Source organism: Diceros bicornis, chromosome 1 (genome assembly GCF_020826845.1).
Source record: "Diceros bicornis minor isolate mBicDic1 chromosome 1, mDicBic1.mat.cur, whole genome shotgun sequence".
NCBI classification, from domain to species: Eukaryota; Metazoa; Chordata; class Mammalia; order Perissodactyla; family Rhinocerotidae; genus Diceros; species Diceros bicornis.
Genome location: NC_080740.1, coordinates 67,169,043 through 67,187,835, shown reverse-complemented (window position 1 = coordinate 67,187,835; position 18,793 = coordinate 67,169,043). Strand labels below are relative to the sequence as shown.

General features: G+C 55.5%; 1 protein-coding gene across 1 annotated transcript in view; it reads left to right on the top strand.

The window, feature by feature from the left end:
- Nucleotides 1–9,629: 9,629 nt before the first annotated feature.
- Nucleotides 9,630–18,793, top strand: part of PDGFRB (platelet derived growth factor receptor beta) — a 37,701-nt gene continuing 28,537 nt past the window's right edge. Inside the window, exons 1-2 of the mRNA XM_058543966.1 lie at nucleotides 9,630–10,042; nucleotides 18,234–18,307. Of these exons, the coding sequence (XP_058399949.1) occupies nucleotides 18,266–18,307 (42 nt within the window). The 5' untranslated portion in view covers nucleotides 9,630–10,042; nucleotides 18,234–18,265. The remainder of the gene's footprint in view (nucleotides 10,043–18,233; nucleotides 18,308–18,793) is intronic.

The window sequence follows — 18,793 nt, the reverse complement described above, 5'->3', positions numbered from 1 at the left end:
AACACGAGTCTGCATACAATTGGGGAGTTTGCCTGAGTTGGCTCTGGAGAGAAAGTTCTTAAAAAGGTGACCTAGGGACATCTTTTGGGGACATTCTAGGGAACTTTTCACAGCTCTCCTGATGACCCCCTAATTCCCCTTGATTTTAATGAGAAGTTTCAAAAGTAGAATTGTATAGAGAACCGCTGTATACCCATCACCCAGCTTCAACCATTATCAAGATTTTGTCACACTGTTTCATCTACTCCCCTCCTTTTTTTGCTAAAGTATTTTAAAACAAATTTCAAACATCATGTCATTTTACCCCTACATACTTCAGCATGCAGCTCTAAAACACATGATCATTTTCTTACATAATATGCCATTATCACATCTAACAAAATTAACACAAATTTCTGGGTATTATCTAACACCCAGTTCATATGCAAAATACTCCAGTTGATTCAAAAGTGTCTTTTTATCAGTTGGTTTGTGTGAAGCAGGATCTAAAAGCCCTGATCTATTTATTATAGCTGGGGCCCCCTTTGGTATTTTAAATGGATCATGCATGTCCCCCTGTCCCCCCAATTAAAGACTGGCAGACATTTCACAGCTACCCAAGTGTGTGTGTGGGTGAAACAGTTGAGGAGCCATCAGTGAACTGGGAGTGGGGAGCAAGGTTGAGGGATTTGGCAGAGGATTCATCAAGGGCAGGGCCCTGGGCTAGGAAGCCTGGGGGAGACAGGTTCCCTCACCCCAGCGGGGTTCAGTGTCAAAGAGCTGCACAGAAGCCCCCAAGGGGTTTGATCCTCCAACATTTCCTGGGAACCCCCTAAATGTGCAAGGACATGTGGCCCCCAGAAAGTGGGCAAAATCGGGGTCTTCTCTATTCAACCTGTGCCTCCCTTGGGTCACATTAGCCAGGGCAGATCAGCATCATCTCAGGGCTAGACGGATGTGTCAGGATAAGGACACAGTTTACAGGGCCCAGTGCAAAATGACAATGTGAGATCCCTTTTTCAAGAATTATTAAGAATTTCAAAATGGCGACAGCAGAGCATTCAACCCAGCGTGGGGCCCGTCTAAAGACTGGGCCCTGTGTGACTGCACAGGTGACCTGCCCATGAAGGTGGCCCTGGTCAGATTCTTGCTCTTCTAGGGTTCGGATGGATACTATAACAGAATATGGGCCAGTAAGCCCAGGGCTCCCCTTCCTGCTCAGAGGACTCTTTCCATTGTACAGGCAGAAGCATTCAGGCCCAGAAAGAAAAGGGGCCAAGTTTATGCAGCAAAATGAAGGCTGCTGGTGTGAGAGGGGAAAACGGGCTCCCTGCCTTGCTGCTGACATGGATGAGCGTGTGGATGCCTCGGCAGGGAAGGCCCCCTTTCCCAGGTCAGGAGATGAACGTGTTGGTGAAATTTTGCGTAGAAGTCATCTGGAGTGCTGGGTTCCACTCAGGACCCAGTCTTTCAAGGGGTCAGTGAGAAACTGGCAGTATACAGAGAAGGGAGAAGAGGCCCAACAGGACTGGGCTCTACACTCTGAGCTGACATAACTGGGGCTGCTCAGATTGGAAGAGAGGAGCTGGAGTGAGGCTTGAAGATCTGAGTTTGGAGAGGGGGACAGGGCAGACCTGGGACCTGAGAGAGAAAGCTACGGGCACAAACGTAGATTTCAACCCGTTCATAATAAAGTGCTCTCTAAAGGGCCATCCATCATGAAATGGGCTGTCATGAAATAGAGGGTGAGCTCACCATCACAGGAGGTATGCAAGTGACTGCTGGAGGTCCCTGGTTAGGGATGCTGCAAAAAGCATGCCTATCCTGGGGGGTGGGGGGCAGTTGGTGCCCTCTAATTCCAAAAATATGCTAAATCAGACCTAGATGGATGGCTTAAAGGTCGGAATAGGTGTAAGAATTCATTCGTTCCTGTGTGCATTCATTTGACAAATACGCGTTATCACTCCTCCTTTGTGCTGACTGTGTCAGGTACTGGGTGAGGCCTTGCCCTTGGGGAGCTTACAGGTTGGTGTGGGGGAGAAGCAGGTTTGAATCAAATAATCACAAATAAAGGTAAAATTACATCTTGGTGAAGGCCAGGAATCAGGAGATTTGACCCAAAGGGAGGAGACACGGGAGTCTTGCCAAAGGAAGTGACGCATGAGTCAAGGCCCCTGGGAGCAGGGAAGGGCATTGTGGGCAAAGGGCCAGTGTGAACAGAGGTGTTGAGGCCCAAGGGGACACGTGGTCCCCTAGAACTGAAAGACGAGTTGGAGCTCAGTGATGGGGGCAGGAGACCAGTCTGGTGGGGCGGGGAGTAAGGCCCTGTGGGCCAGGTCTGATGAGGAGTGTGGGAAGTTGTTATCAAGGGTTTTCAGTGGGGGGGGGGGGGGGCTAGGAAGACGGCTGTGGCTAGTGTGTAGAAATGAGCCAGAGGAGAGGCGGGGAGCCCGAGAGCAGCAAGGAAGCTGGGCAGGGGTCCAGGAGTGATGAAGACAGACGGGACTTGGGTGGTGGCTGAGAGATGGGGGACTTTCCAGGCAAAGCATATTTCTCTGATCAGGGAGAGAGCAGCACCAGGGAGCCCTGAGGCTTAGGGGAGCCATCCCAGCTGCTCTGTGGGCCCCTCAGTGCTGTTCTCTCCCAGGGTGGAGTCTGGACATGCCTCCCACTCCACAGACACATCCTGGGGTGGGCCTCTATCTGCCCCCTTAGGCCTGCTCTTTCCTGAGCCCTAGGTATTGGGAAGGGTGGGGCAAACTGGCCCCATTTGCTGGATGAGGAAAGGAAGCACAGAGAGGTCCAGGTGTCTGGCCAAGGTCACACAGGCACAGAGCTGGGCACAGAAGCTGGGTCTCCTGACTCCACTGGTCTTTTTCACTGCCCAGCCAGAGTGGCAGAGGGGTCCTCAGCCCAACCCTGCGATCCTCCAGACATCACCCCTGGCCTCCCTAGGGTAGGAGAGCAGGGGCATCGTAGCTGTCATAGCATCCTGACCTTGGAAGACCCTTAGGGAGCCAGCCCACTCATTTTACAGATAGGGCAACTGAGGCCCAGAAGTCTAAAGAAAGAAAGGATTTTGGCCAACTTCCACAGCAGGTCAGTGCTGTACAGGAAATAGACCCAGGTCTTCTGACTCCCAGCTCAGTGCCCTTTCACTGCCTCTCTCTGAGATTGCAGGGTTTGGCCCTTCACCTGGTGCTGGAGTAATAGCAACAATAGCACTACTATTTACCGAGCATTTACTAAGTGCCAGGCATCATGCCAAGTCATTTGCATGAATTGTTTCAGTTCATCCTCAGTGAGGCATTTTGCAGATGAAGCAGCTGGAGCTCAGAGAAGTGAAGTCACCTGTCTGAGGCCACACAGCAAGGCAGTGGCCTATCTGGAAGTTTTCCTTTCCTCTCCATCTGAGCCAGCCTGGGAGGATAGTGAGCCTGTGTGTGCCTCTCCCCCCACCCTGGGGTTTTGCTTAAGCAAATACCTGGTTCCTCTTCCTCCTCTGGCTTCTTCATGCAAAAGAGCCTAGCTCTCCCCTCACCCGCACCCCTAGGTGGACCCCCAGTCAGAGACCTGAGCCAGCCCTGATGTGACACTCCCAGCTTCCCCCTCCCAAGGACACTGTAACCTTGTTTAAAAGTCCCAGCGTGGGTGTCTGAAATCATAGGTCCTGCCCCACCTTGGCCTCTGACACGCCATGTGACCTTGAGCCTTTGCCTCCCTGGGCCTCAGTATCCCCACGTGCCCACTGGGGACTGGTTGCCTCAGACAGTGGTGCTGCATGGAGCTGTGACCTTGTGTGTGGAGAAGCCTCCGACCACCAAGCTGCAGCCTCTTCCTCTGACAGCCCCTTATCTCTGGGAGCGGCTGTTTATTGGACCCCTCCTTCCCTCTGGCTCCCCTGGTGGCCCCTCTTCCCTCTGGAAGTCCTCCCTCTGGGCTGCTCTCACACACCCAACCAGGGCCTCCTGGGGTGGAGCACAGAGAAAAGGCCTCATAAAGATCTTGGTGATAACTTGGTTTTTAAATCGGGTTTATGGTCCTGGAAGAGAAAAAGTTCTGGGCTCAGCTTTCTGTTGGAAGTCGTTTGCTTAACAGAAGCTGGTGGGTACCAGGGCCAGCACCCAAGGGCTGTGACTGGGGGCCAGTCCTCACTCTGTGACCTTGGGCAAGGGACTCTCCCTCTCTGAGCTGTTCCCGAGGTGGAAGCAGTATGGTAATTCCTGCCCTGCCCACCTCCAGGGGCCAGATGTGAGGCTCACAGGTGGGTGCTGGGGTTCCTGTGAGGTATTTTTGCCTTCCAGACCCCTCTCCCTTGCCAGCGCCTTTCCTCTGCTGCTCCTGCGCCCTCCAGAGGCTGGGGGCGCCACCTGCTGGCACTGCAGGGTACTACTGGAAGGGATATGGCTGCCTGGTCTCAATCATGACCCCAGATGTGCTGAGTCCCGCCCTCCTCCAGTGGGGAAATAGAGGCATAGGGGAGGGAGGCAGTCCCCCAGTACACAGCCATCTAGGGAGCAGAGGGGACACTAGACTCAGAGGCCCAGGGGCCGAATGTCCTCATCTGAAGGAGCTCTGTGTCTGACCCATTGTTCAGAGGAGTCACAGGGAAGGAAGAGAAGGTCACACTGTGAGTCAGTGGTCAAGCACAGACTGGGGCCCAGAATTCCCCGCTCCCTGTTGGATGCGTTCTGCAGCTTCTCGGATGGATGGGGGGTGGGGAGGGCAGTCGGCCATGGTCTACTACAACAGCCTCCATATTCGCCCCCTGCCTCTCCTCATGCCCCCATTAGCCATCCTCCACAGTGCCCCACAGTGATCTGATCTCATCAGTCTCCTGCTTAAAATCCTTCAGTTCCCCCGCCCCCCTGACCCTCAGGATAAAAGCCAGAGTCCTCTCAGGCCCACAAGGCCCTGATGCCTGGCCCCTGACTACCTCTCCAGCGTATATCCGACCAGTCCTCTCTCTGCACCTCAACCATTCTTTTCTTTCTCTTCAAACACACCAAGCTTTTGCACATGCTGTTCCCTCTGCCTAGAACACTGTTCCCGCCCCTGCATTGAGTGTGGCCTCTTAACCTCAGGTCTCAGCTGAAATATTTCTTCCCCAGAGAAGCCTTAATCTACCAAAACAAGAATCCTACCTACATAGCCCATTATTCTCTCTCTTTCATCACAATTTTATATTATTAATTTGTGGTTTCCTTGGTGTTTGCTTGTGAGCTGTATGAGGCCAGGGCACATAGTAGGTGCTTAGTTAACTTCTGTGTGGTGGCTACATGGTGGGAGGAGCAGGACAGCCTGGGAGTCAAAGTTAAAGGCCCCTTTCCAGACCTACTGTGTGCCCTCAAGCAGGTTCTGGCCTTCTCTGGGACCCACTGTGTCCAGTGAGGAGAAGATACGTGGCCTCTGGGGGCCCTGCTGTTCTGATGACCCTTGAGCCATCTGTGTGTACCAGAAGGACACACCCTTGTTCCCTGGGGCACTGAGACTGAGGCCAGCTGGAGGCTGGGGAGGGGCTGAGGCGGGCAGGGTCTTGAAGCCCTTATCTCCTGCGACCTTGTCAGGCCTTGGTGGCCTCGGTCTGGCCCAGTAAAAGCAGTCCTGCAATCTAGAGTGAGAATGTGGCCCGAAGCCCCCACTGGTCCCTCTGCCCAACCAGACAGCCACCATGCTGAATGTCCAGGAGGGGAAGGGGCAGTTCCCACTGCAGGCCCCTTCTGGCTCCCCAGATGCAGGCACAAGGTCCTACCTGCTCAGGGTGCGCAGAGTGGAAGGACACTGAGCTGGGGGTCAGGAGTCCTGCATTCCAGGCCCTTTCTCTCTCTGCTAACCTCTGACAGGTCTTCTCTGCTCTCTGAGCCTCAGTTTCTGTGCCTGTACAATGGACTCACTCCTAGGACTCATCTGGCCCTGACATCCAAGATGACTGTGCCGATGCCTGGGACGTGTGTGTTGCTTCGTCGCCCCAGGCCGGGCGGGGGGGAGGCGAGGCAGCGCTGGGAGCGTGGGAGAGCCAGATGTGGTAGCCGCTGGCCCTGCCTGAATGAGTGCTGAGCCAGCCTACTGGGAATTCTCCTACTCAGGCGCCCTTTCCGGACCCCCTCCCCCGCCCCACTGAGAGCTGTGGCTTCCGGCTCAGCTAGGCTCTGATGAGCTGAGCGTGGGTGGGGGTCTGTGGAGGGGGGCAGTTCAGCCTGGTTCCCTCCTCCAGGGAAGAACACGGGCCTAAGAGTCTGGACAAAGCCTCCGTTCCAGTCCTGGTCTTACATGTCACAAAGCCTGGTACAGTCACATTCCATCACAGGGCCTCAGTCATCTCAGCTGTAAAATGAGCTGTCGGAGGATCTTCCCTCCAGTCCTGATGGTGAACTTCTGTGACAGCAGCGCCCGGTGACACCTAAGAATCAGTCACCTTTCTTGGAGCTGTCTCGCTCTGCTCTAGTCCTTGTACAAAACACCTCCTGTGCATCACTTATTTGGGCCTCTCCAAACAACTCTGTGAAGGAGGCGGCTGTATCCCCATTTTACAGCTGAAAACACCGAGGCTCTTTGAGCTCGGATAATGTAATCTGTCCAGGGTCACACAGCTGGGAAGTGGCAGAGCTGGGTTGGAAGTGCTGACATCAAAGCTCAGACTCTTAATCCTTGAGCAGGCCACCACGCAGTGGGGAGGGGAAGTGCTGAACCCCACTGCCCAGAGCTGCTCTCTCCCTCTGCACCCCACCCCACTCTACCTCAGGCAGGACTCCCCATGCTCCACGCTCTGCCTGTCCAATCTCAGCCTAGCCTCCCCCAAGACAGGTGTGTCCGAGGCTGGCCTGGGCTCCCAGCATCTGGCCAGGTGGGAGACTGCTCACGGCTCATCCTGTCCACAGTGGGCTGGGGGCCATGCTGACCATGCCAGCCTGACGGGGCTGCACTGTCCACATGCACTGCCCACTGCCCACCCCTTCAGAGTGCACAGGGGAAACTGAGGTCCAGAGAAGGGAGAGCTCAGCCCAGGGGCACACAGTGACGGGTTGCAGCTGGTATGAGAGAAAATCACTATTTCAATAATAACACTTCCAGACACTGTACTAAGCCCTTTAAGTGCATTACAAATCACAACAGTCTTTCGAGTCATTCCTCAAATTATCTCCATTTTCCAGAAGAGGAAACTGAGGCTCAGGAGTTCAAGTGACTTGCCCAAGATCATGCAGCTTGAAACTGCAGAAGCTAGCATTTGAACCCAGCTCTGTCTCTGGCTCTGGAACCTGCCCTGTCAATCGTGACACTTCCGCCTCAACTGTCCAGCCCTCGGGGAGTGCCCTGTGGTGTCTCACGTGGCTCTGTGTCCCCCAACCCCATCTCAGCTGAGAAGAGCCTTAACAGCCCTGCTGCCTGCCAAGGGTTAATGGTGGTAGGGGCTAAGTGATTCCAGATGGGCCAGCCGGACGGCTGGGCTGGCCGGAAACTGGCGGCCGCCGGCTTCCCGGGGGAGCCACCGGCAGCCGCCCCCTCCCCTCTGTGCTGCATCTCTGGCCCCCAGCTGTCCCCTTGCCCTGGGGCCCACCAGCCTCCTCTCCCTAGCCAGAGTCCAACTCTAAGGAACTTGTAGACAGAGCATCCCGAGCGCCTTCCAGCTCAGTGAGTCCACCCCTGTTATGTACAGATGGGGAAACTGAGGCTCAGAGAGGACAAGATACCTATCCAAGACCAACCAACAAGTCCACAGCTGGGGTTCCTGACTCCCGGCCTAGCTTTCTTGGGGCTGCGGGTTGAGATGCCGCCTTGCTTCCCCTGAGTTGTCCTGGTCCCTGCAGTTGGGCCAAGGCTTTGGAGGTAAACGGCTGAGGCAAATGCTAGAAGGGGAGTTGTACAGACTGATGGAGTCTCTGGGCACAAGAAATCCCTGTGCAGGCCTGACCCTGTGGTCTCTGGAGTCCCCCTGTATTCCCCTCTGACCCAGCTGCCACCAAGCTGGGCCAGGCCCCCTCTCTTGGGAGGCTCTCACGGCCCCCACCCCATGGCCTGGAGCCAGTCTGAGAACCCTTCTCCCTCTGTGTGGCCCAGGCCAGATGCTCTGCTGGGCAGTCCCCACTGGGACAAGACCAAGAAATGACCACCAGATAGGTTCCTGTGGGTGGCATGAAATCCCAGCTCAAGCAAAGCCCCCGCCCCATGAACAGGAGCCCAGGGTGAGGCCTGGGAGAAGGGATAGACAGAGGTGCAGAGGGCAGGACAGAAGGAGCCCTGGACAGAGTCACGCTCTACCTGTGTGACCCGGGACACCTTTCTCCCCCTCTCTGGGACTCAATTTCCCCATGTGTGCAGTAGTGGGGGCAGGAGGTGACTGCCTAAGCCCTTTTAGTCAACTTCCTAAGCCCTTTTATAATGATGGCCTTCGCATCTAAGGGCCAGGAGATTGTGACTAGAGACAGCTTCTGATCTGAGGAAACGAGGGTAGAAGAAGCCAGGTCACGAGAGGCCCCGCCGACGTCCTGGAAGAGCCTTGCAGCCCCTAGTGGGGAGGAGGCCCGGAGGCTGGAAGTGGAACATAACAGGTACTCGAAAATATCTGTTGAGTGACTGAATGAGAAACGGGGACAGGGATAACCTAGGTAGAAGGTAGGACAGGAGTGCCAGTCTACACTGCAGTGTGGGTCAGGTCCCCGTGTCTGTTCCATCATGTAACTCGTGGGACCTGATTCTGCTCGAGTTCTGCCATTGCTGTGCGAGCTCATTTCACTCTGCTGGGCTTCACATTCCTCATCGATATATAAATGGGGAAGTAACCACAGCCCTACTCCAGGGCTTTGAGATGACAGAAAGGAATATGTCTGGAATCTGAAGTGTGCTGGGTGACCTTGGGCAAGTCTCTTTCCCTCTCTGCACCAAGTCACCCCTTGGCCTTGGTTTCTTCTTCTGAGAAGTGACCGATCATCTTGGAAGGTCTTTCCGTCTCTTCCAAGTCACCTCTTCTCAGGTGCCCTTTCTGATTCCCTCCAGCCTCAGTTAGGTGCCCCTCCAGATGCGCTCTGAGCCCCCCTGCCCTCCCTTGGGGTACCCAACTGTCCATTGTCTGTCTCTTTCACTAGCCTGGGCACCCCTGAGGTCAGGGACTGTGTCTTACTTACTACTGTGTCCCCATCACTCAGCGCAGTGTCTGGCACATCGTAGGCGATCGACATGCTTGTTCAATGAATGAGTGTTGACTGAATCAGCCGTATAGCTTATCAGAGCTCCCTTTGTAGATGGGGAAACTGAGGCACACAGAAAGGACTCGCCCCCAGGTGCCATGGCAAGGGGAGGCTGCCACCCGAGACAGGCATCAGGCGAGTGGGGCCGGGCCACTCTTTAATAAAAGTGACTCAGCGGCTGGCGTGGGCCGCGGAATTTCTAAACATCCCCTCACATCCTGAAGGAGCAGCGATGGGAGGGAGCAAGCAGAGGGAAAAGAGGAAGAAAAACAAGAAACTTGGGGAAAAGAAAGAGGGGGGAAAAAACTGAAATTGAAAACAGACGCACGCGTCCAACCTCCCCGCCCCACCGCCCCCCTTCTCCCAGCTGAGCCAATCAGAGGCCATCCTTCAGCCTTTCCCCCAAGGTGGGGGGGCAGGGAAGCCCACAGTGGTGTGAGCTCCTGGGGCTGCCAGCGGCCGCAGTCCCTGCCCGCCCCGTCTGGGACCCAGGATTGCTCTGTGAGCAACTTGGAGCCAGGGAGGAGGAGGAGGAGGACCAGGAGAGGGCCAGGCCCCTCTGACCAGCGCCCGGCAGCAGCCTTCGCCCTGCGACACAGACAGCCAGACCCAGGGCGGCCCCTCCTGGCAGCCCTGCTCCTCCCGAAGGATGCTTTGGGAGTGAGGCCACTCCTTACCCCTGTAGCCCCCCACTCCCTCCATTTTCCTGAGGCTCCGGGAGCCTGCAGCGGCCTTCCCTGCCCTCCTACCCAGCTGCGGCCCCCTTTCGGGTCCAGCAAAGTCTTTCTGATAAAGGGAGAGGGCCGTGAGGAGGACTTCCTGGAGGGGGTGACAGCCCAGAGCCCAGGACAGTGCCCATACCAGAAGGCATCAGCAGCAAGGTAAGTGCTGGGAGAGTGGGGAACCCCAACCCCTTGTCCTGTCCCCTGGCCCCAGCCTGCGCCTTCTTGAATAGGTCAAAAAATGGAAAATACTTTTAACAAAACCAGATGGGAGGAGGCCGGGAGGCTGCGGGCGACATCAGGGCTAGAGGAGCCAGTTCTTTCCTCTCTCTTGCTCAGGCTGCTTCTGGGGTGGGTGGCCCCGGCCTCCTCAACCTTGCTGCCCCCTGCCCTCACCAAACAAACCCCAGAGGTTTCCGGGTGTCGACTGGGGGCCTCCAAAGCACAGCACTGCCTGCGGGAGGTGGGGAGAGCTGGGAGGGGTATGAGAAGGGAATTGGGAGATGGCAAGCAGCGTACACAGAACGGGGACCTACCAAGGGACAGGACCTCAGAGGCATAGCCCCTGTCCATGGGCCCAAGTCTTGTCCCTAAGAATCTGTCTGGCTCTGGGCCAGTCGGCCGCCAGGCAACCTCTGGGGATTTAAAAGATTTGCAAATTTTCCAGATTCCTAAGATGTCCTTCAAACCCCCAGCGGCTGGGAAAGTGTGAAGGAGAGGGGGCCCTGGTGGTGGCAGGCCCATCCTAGCAGTTATGGTCATGCAGCCGGGGCTGGGGGTCTGGGGCCCGGCCATCAATCTGATGGCCCCTCTGTGGAGCAGCGGGGTCGGCTGCTGGCCCTTTCCTCTGGTCCCAGGCAGTGCTCAGGCCCCCTCTCTCTCTCCCTCCTGCCAGACACTGCCCCTTCTCCATCCTAAAACACGAATCTGATCACGATTCCTTCCGTGATTCTCCCCTGTAGAAAGCCCAAAGCCCTAACAGCGGCTGCCACTGATTGAGACTCACTGCCTGCCAGGGCTGCGCGGAGTGCTTTGTAAGCATGATCTCATGTAACGCTGGCCAGCAACTCCAGGGGCAGAGACTGATTTTACACACAAGGAAACTGAAGCTCACAGCGGCCACAAAACTGTAGCTAGTAAGTGGCAGAGCTCGGGGAGATAGTAAGCTCCGTGCCCCATCACTCCAAACTTGGGCCCTGTGTTCCTGCCAGTCAGATCCCAGGATTCCCAGAAGGAATTTGCAAGATCCTGCCTGTGGGCCTGCCCTTCCTCATCACTTCCACTTTTTCTTCAAGGACCCTCCCTTCTCCACCTCCTCCAGGCAGCTTCTCAGATGCTTCCAGTCTTCCAAGTGCTTGCTGTGCCCTTCGCACTGGAGCCTTGTTGCCTGGCCCTCTCTTCCTGTTTGTGTTCTGTTTTGCACATCGGAGATCATTCAGGACCCAGGCTTCCCCACCTGTATTCTGTCCCCAGTGTCCCTGGCAGGCAGTGGGGCTGAGAAAATGTGCTGTTGAAAGGGAGGAGGGACTCACTGAAGACCTCCTCTTCCCAGATGAGACCAGAGCCCAGGCCCCCTGTCTTCCCTCAGGTGCCCTTCCAGAACATCATGCAGCTCCTCCAGACTGCATTTTTCTCTGTCAGACAAGGAGGGGTGTCCCTGCCTGCCTCTGTGATTCCAAAGTGCACAGAGGCCTCTGCGAGCTCTTCTAAAGCCACAAGCAGGAGGGCCCTGAGTCCACAGCACTCGGGGACATGAGGACCATGCTGGTCACCGTCGTTGAGTGCTTACCCCATGCCAGGCTCAGGCCCTGTAATCCCCACAGCAGGTCTTTGGAATGGGTATTACTACCCCTGTTTGGCAGACAAGGAACCCGGGGCTGAGAGAGGCTAAGAGAATTTCCTAGGGTCACACAGTTAGTAGAGTTGGTGTTTAGGCCACGATCTGCCTGAATCCAAACACTTAACTCTCTCGCTACCCAGGGAGCTCCTGGTGAGAGGGGAGAGAGTCTCCATCCTCCCATGGAGCCTGCTCCTGGCTCCAGCACCTTCCATGGCGGAAAGTTCAGCTCCAGGCCTGACCTGCTCCCAGGTCCACCTGGGCCCTGGTTTGGTCCTGAGTGGGGAAGGAGACCATCTGGTCAGCACCCTCCCTTCAGCAGTGATCAGGCAGCGCTCCCTCCTCTGTGGGAAGAAGAGCTGCGACTTGTAATTGCCCACAGATGTGGGGCAGCGGAAAGCACCGTGGATTCAGAGTCAGGAGACCCGGCGCTCGCCCTGGCTCAGCTCAAATCCATGTGTGGCCAACCTCAGGCCCCCGTGTCCTCTTTTTGGGCTGCGTCTACATCTGGAAGGCAGTGGGCACCATGGGTAAACAACACCAGGTTTGGGCATCGGATGACCATGGATTTACCCCATTTGGCTTCTGGCTGACTGTGTGACTCTGGAGTTCAGTCCCCTCCTCTGTGAGCAGCAGGGCGGTATGTAGGCTCCAGGAGGTAACAGTATAGGTAAGGTACACAGTTCCTGCGCTTCACGGGGCTGGACCTAATGCCATTGGCTATGAGAGGGCTGCTGCTCTCCCCGCCTCCTGCACAGGACAACTTGGCTGTGAAATTAGTCTGCAACCCGCAGAGGGCTATCCCCATGGAAGGGACCTGGACAGCATGGGTATTCTAAAGGCCCACTTCCGTCCTCCAGGCACTGTCCGGCTCGGAGACCAGCTGCCTTCTGGGCAGAAGGAGGAGTCTCTGGGCATTTTGCTCAGGACAGGCTGCTGAGTGTGGTGGAGAGGGAGGAAGGAATGAGAGGGTCCCCGGACATCCCTGAAATGCACTCCCCTGCCAGCCTATTTCTTGCATGTGGTTCAGAACCCTCCAAGCAGTGGACCCTTGGAATGGGGGGAGATTTTCCTCCACTGTCTTCCACAGTCCACCTTGGGGGCCTCCCCAGGGTCAGAGCTTATAGCGCCTCAGCTGGGAAGCTGTGTGTTCAGGATGGTATAACAGGGACCCAGCCTTTCTGAGCACTTTTCTGTGCTTTACATCCATTACTGCAAAGTTCATGCTGTATTCCTCAGCACTTAGAACAGGGCTGGCATCAGTAAGTTCTTAATAAATATTTGCCAAACTAATTTAATCATCGCAGCAACCTTGAGGAGTAGACATAAACTCTCTCCATTTTAGAGATGAGGGAATGCCCAGAGAGGTAAAGTCAGATGCCCAAAGTCCCACAGCTAGGAGCTGGGATTTGCACTCGGGTGTCTGACTCCAGAGCCCTGGATGAGGCCTAGGCCACTCCTGGGGATCCAGCATAATCGCTGAGAATGCACCTCAGCTGTGGAGGCCCCTCAGAGTTCCAGAGGTGGTCATCAGACCCTGGGACCCATCCTGTGTGACTGTGGGTGAGTCAGTCCCTCTCTGGGCCTGTTTTCCCATCAGTAAAACCAGCAGGTCGAATGAGATGATCTCGAACTTCTTCCAGCGCTGAAACAATTCCAAGATTCCAAGCCACGCCAGCCCAGATTGGCAGCTGCACAAGCCCTGTCGTGTACTCAGGGATCATGAATATTTAACTTCACAATGAAAGGATTTTTTCTTGTCCTTTTTTTACGCGCTACAGAAAGTGGTCAGGATCGATGACCACTAACAGAAAACCGTAACCTGCAATAACCAGGAGGAACATTCTGACAATTAGAGCAGCCCATTAATGTACTCGGTTCCTCCAGGAGTTCCAAGGGCGTGTGCCTGCAGAGCCCACGCGCCCATTATCCTGGGAAACAGAGGAAAGAGGGTCGAGTGGTGTCCCTGTTGGGGGATGTGTGTGTGGATGCTATGACCCTTTAGGTTCCTTCCAATGCTGATTTTTCAAACCTTGTCTGCTCTGATGTCAAGAGGAAGAAAGGCTTTGGCCCAATGGTAGATGGACAAATGATGGGGTCCTGAGCCAAGGAAATGGATGCAGAGACTCACCTCTGGAGGGAGGGGGTGTGGAATTTACACATTTGTTGCTTCCAGTGTAGAAGCCCACCTTAAGACCCTCCCAAAACTTCAGCCCCAGAGCCCTCAGGCAAAAGGCCTTCCTGAACCCCAGGCCCTGGCCCTAGGACCCCCCTTTCCCAGATGCTTTCTGGGGCACCCCACCCCTAGCCTGGAGCAGGAGGTTGCAGATCAAAGTGTATTGCTTATCTGCATTAATACGCTCTCTTCTCCCGCTTCAGATCAGGGCTATTTGATGTCTTGGTGCCCGAAACCTTTCATCTGCCAGAGCTACCAGCTTCTCAGCCCTGTGATGGAAAGGGTTGTCCCTTGGGAGGTTGGGGCAGCAGGGCCAAGGGGCAGACAGTTCCTGAAGGTCAGAGATGAAAGGATGTTTGGGGTCACCTGGTTCAACTTCCTTATTTTGTGGGTGGGAAACTGAGGTCCAGAGAAGGGGAGGGATGTACCTCGGGTCGCACAGACCATCAGCAATAGCACTGAGCCCGGGTACTGGCCTCAGGCCTGGGCTTTCCTCTGTGCCAGCCCATGTGCCATGTCTTCCCCATCCACCTGTCGTCCAGGCTCAACCTCCAGCTCTCCCTGGGGTGAGGCCGCAGGGCAGAGCCGGGCTGAAGAGGAGCGACACCATCCTGACGAGGGGTGGGAACTCCCCCGGGCATTTTCTGGACCGTGGAGTCTTTGCTCACATCACTTCTCCATTTTGGCCATAATTTCCTTTTATGTAGAGTGGACTGGGGAGGCCAAGGGGCAGCCCAGTGATCCCAGAGATTCCATCCAGCTTTGTCCTTAGCCCCTGGGAGCCCCCGCCAGGCTTCTTGTGGCTGTTTCACATCCTTGTTGTTGACCTGATTACCCTCCTTCCTGGGAAGTGGAACCATAAGGGCTCTGACCCCACCAGCTTGTCCACTCCTGAGGCTGAGGCTAAGTGGGCATGGGGGGATTTCAGAGTAGCCCCTGAGGGCTGGGGCTCAGCTTTATAAACCTGTCACGGAAGCCCTGACCCCTCCCAGCCCAGGGCACTGAGCTTGAAGGGAAAGGCTCATGTTTGACCCAGCAGACTGTGGGCGACTCCCGTCTTACCTGCATCTGCATCCTTATCAGCTCCTGAGCTGGGCCTGTATGCTGGATGGCCAGTGAAATAGTGATAAATAAATGCACAGAGACATGGATAAACAGATTGGTGGATGGATGGATGGATGGAGGGATGGATGGATGGATGGACGATGGCCTCCCCTTTAGTCCACGGAGCAGGGATGACTTCATGAGCATTCACAGAGGCCTCCATGCTTAGAAGGGCCCCCTGCTTGAAATTCTTAATAATTTTTTAACAAGAGGCCCCCCATTTTCATTTTGCACTCAGCCCCCAAAACGATATAGCTGGTCCTGCCAGGGAGTTTAGGCAGAGTTTGAGATGGCTTCATCCCCGAAACTGGCCTCACTGCCTCCATTCTAATCTACGCCCTCCCACAAAATACCAGCCTGCTCTTGTCACTCTCGTTTGTGGAGCAACCCCCATGATGCTTGGAGTTGCACCATTATCACTGCCCAGCCAGCAGCTAGCCCCCACCCTCACTGTCAGTGCCCTGAAAAGCTGGCTTCCTGGTGCCTCCAGGACAAAGCCCAAATCCTTACCTAGCTCCCCAAACCTTTCCCAAAGTGACCTCTGCCCTGCTTCCCTGCCAAAAAGAGCCCCAATTTCTACCTAACAGTTCTCTCCCTGCCGTTTCCCCAGATGGCTTGAGACTCCCACTTTCTAATGCTCCTACGGAGCCCCTATGGAATACCCTTCCCTGGATCGTCCGACAAAGGACCCAACTCAACCCTGGGGGCCCAGCTCAAGGCCACCCCCTCCCCTCTGGCGTCATCACATAATCATAATAGTTACTACTTACTGAGCACCTACTGTGTGTCAGGTGCTTTTCGTCATCATCTCTAGCCCTCACGACAATGGAAAAGGAGGTCTCTTCTGTCACTTTCCAGGAAATTGGGACTCAGGGACGTTAAACTCAGAGAGGTCACACAGTTATGACGCTGTAGAACTGGCACTTGGACCTGGATTAAGTGGCCTCAAGCTGGGACTGCTGCACCTCACTTGCTGGGCTCCCGTGCGCTTTCGGTGCCGCTGGTGGCATCAGGCTCAGCCCTCTGGCATCAGGGTCCCATATGTCTGTTTCACCCCCTCAGCAGCCCATCCCATCACCTCCCTGGAGGGAAAGAGTCCCCATCGCCTGCCCATCCAAGTTCCCCAGGCTAGTGAATCCTGAGTTATTAGGGGACAGCTGAGCCCCAGGCCTGAAGACCAGAGGAGCTGACCTTACACGGACATTTGATCTCTTATGCTGCGTAAGCATCTATTGAGCATCTACTGTAAGCCTAACCCCATGTTAGGAACTTGGAGGCATCCCCAAAATTTGTTAGGTGGGTTTCTTCATTTGTGGGGAATCAAATTAAGGGACTAAGACAAAGGTATAGGAAAGAACTGGTTGGCAGACAGTGGACTGGGAGTCGTTACATGTGGGTTCTGGTCCTGCATTGGCCTCTAAATTCCTCAAGACACCAAGACAGGATCCCCACTCCACCTCAGCTGAGCCTGTTGGCAACACCAATAACAGCAGCAGCCACCCTTCCTAAGGAGTCCTGGAAAGCGCTTTCCCCCGCCTCACTTACCACAAGCATGCCTTTGCTGACCAGCCCAGCCTCGCCGGTCTCGCCGTGCACTCAGGGCCGCATGAATGAGTGAGTGAGTGACTCTCTGTGAGTGAATGAAGAAGAACGAGGCTACTGACCCAGCAGAGGGCCGTGTGCCAGGCCCTGCTCTACACATTTTACTTGCATTAACTCATTCGATGGCCTCGACAACTCAACAAAGCCCCGACTTACAGATGGGAAAACCGAGGCACAGAGAAGCTGAGTGACCGTCAATGGGAGAATCGGGGTGAATGACTGAAGAAGGGTGAGAGCATAGACGTGGGGAAAGCCAGAGGGAGATGAAACGTGGAAGTTTCCTCCCCTCGGGCTCTGTGGCCCAGGAGGGCTCTGAGGGGAATCTCAATGCTCCACCATTGGCACCAGTTAATGGCAGGTTTCCTCGTTAGCTAGCTCCCCTGCCTGATGTGCAGGCTCTGGGCTGGTGGGGGAAGGCCGCGTGCTGGTGGGTCAGTGTGAACAGCCTGAGGCCCGCCTGTCCCCTGCCCACTTGGCTCTGAGAACCCATTCTATGTGCAGCCCCCACACCAGCCGGTGGCTGATCCTGGGCTGGCAGCAGCCCGGGGAACAGAAGGTTTGCTTGTCTGCGCCTGCCGCGCCCCCCTCCCCAGCCTCAGCCTGGGACCCCTCTCAGGGGCTCCTCTGGCTGCCAGGGCCTGGCGCTCTCCGTTGCCATGGCACCGACCGGAGATGAGGCTCTGGGGCGTTGAGGGGTGCGGGGAGGGCAGCTGAGGGATGGTGGAGGCCTGGAACTCTGCAGCTGCAGAGGCCCAGGCCCTCTGTGAACAGTGGAAGGGGGTGCTGGGGCCGCAGCAGGGGTAGGCCTGGACCCCAAGCACAGCAGGCCTGTGGCAGAGCTGGCCACGCACCTAGCCTGACTGCTTGGGTGCTGCACCTCAGCAGCCCTTGGGACAGGCCTCAAGGCAGGCCAGAGCCCCTGCTTGGGCACTGCCCCTGCCAGACCCAGGCTGTCCTCGGCAAAGACTCCTCTTCTCACCGTATGTGCTGACCCTCAGGGTCTGCAGTGAAGTTGCAGAAATGTTCTGAGCGTTATCCCTAGATTGACTTTCAAATTACTGGCTGAGCCGGGGCAGGCCCCTTGCACACTCTGCACCTCCGCAAGGGGAGGGACGGGACTGTGACCTCTTAGGATCCTTCCATCCCTGAGGGCCTGGATTCTGTGTGGACCCCACTAGGGTGAACCCATGCGGGAATGTTTCTCTGTGGACAGACCTGTTTCTGGGCAGGAGATGGCAGTCTAGCATGGTGGTTAAGAATACAGGTTTCAAGTCAGATGGGCTTGAGTTGGCATCCCAGGTCCATTGCTTATTGGCTGTGTGACCTTGGGCAAGTTACCAAACCTCTCTGAGACTCAGTTTCCTCCTCGTGAAACGGGAATAATGATTGTACCCCCCTTACAGGATTGTTGTGAGGTTAAACCAGAATCCCCAGGTCACCTCATTTAGCAGAGGAGCTGGCTCCAAATTAGTAGGGGCTTTTTGTTTGTTTTCAGATTGAGGGACAACAGAACAATGAATGGGAAGAAAGATGTCCTGGGTTGGGGTGGGGCAGGTGGATAGAAGCAAGACCAATGGGTAGAGGATACAATGAGACAGATTGTGCTCAATGTAATAAAATTTTTTGAACAGCCTGACCTCTGAGGATCCTGAACTGTCCAAGAATGGAATGGGCTGCAGGTGAGGGGAGATCTCTATCACGGGAGGTATGTAACTGTAGGCTGGACAACCCCATTGTTTGCAGAGAGGGTGGGGGAGACGTGAATAGGCACTACGTAATGGCCCTCACAGCCCTCAGATTGTAGGGCTCCATGCAAGACCTCACAGCCCTCAGATTGTAGGGCTCCATGCAAGAGGGTGTGGCTGTCTTCCCCACTGGTCCTGCCAGCTTCAGGTTCACCCAGCTGAAAGGAGAACATGACTGGAAGGAGGGTCAGGAAACAGAGGGTCAAAGAACAAGGCTGGTGACTCGTGTAGGGAGCTCAGACTACGTACCGGGCAATGCTGGTCATCTTTGCCTCCTGCCTTAGAGAGACCATCACGTGGGCACTGAGCCTTGTGCTCTGGGGTCAGTCTGCCCAGGATTGAGCACTGGCACCACCACTGGCAAGCTCTGTGACATTGGGCAAATGATTTAACCTCTCTGTGCCTCGCTTTCCCCATCTGTAAAATGGGGAAGCAACACTGTCATC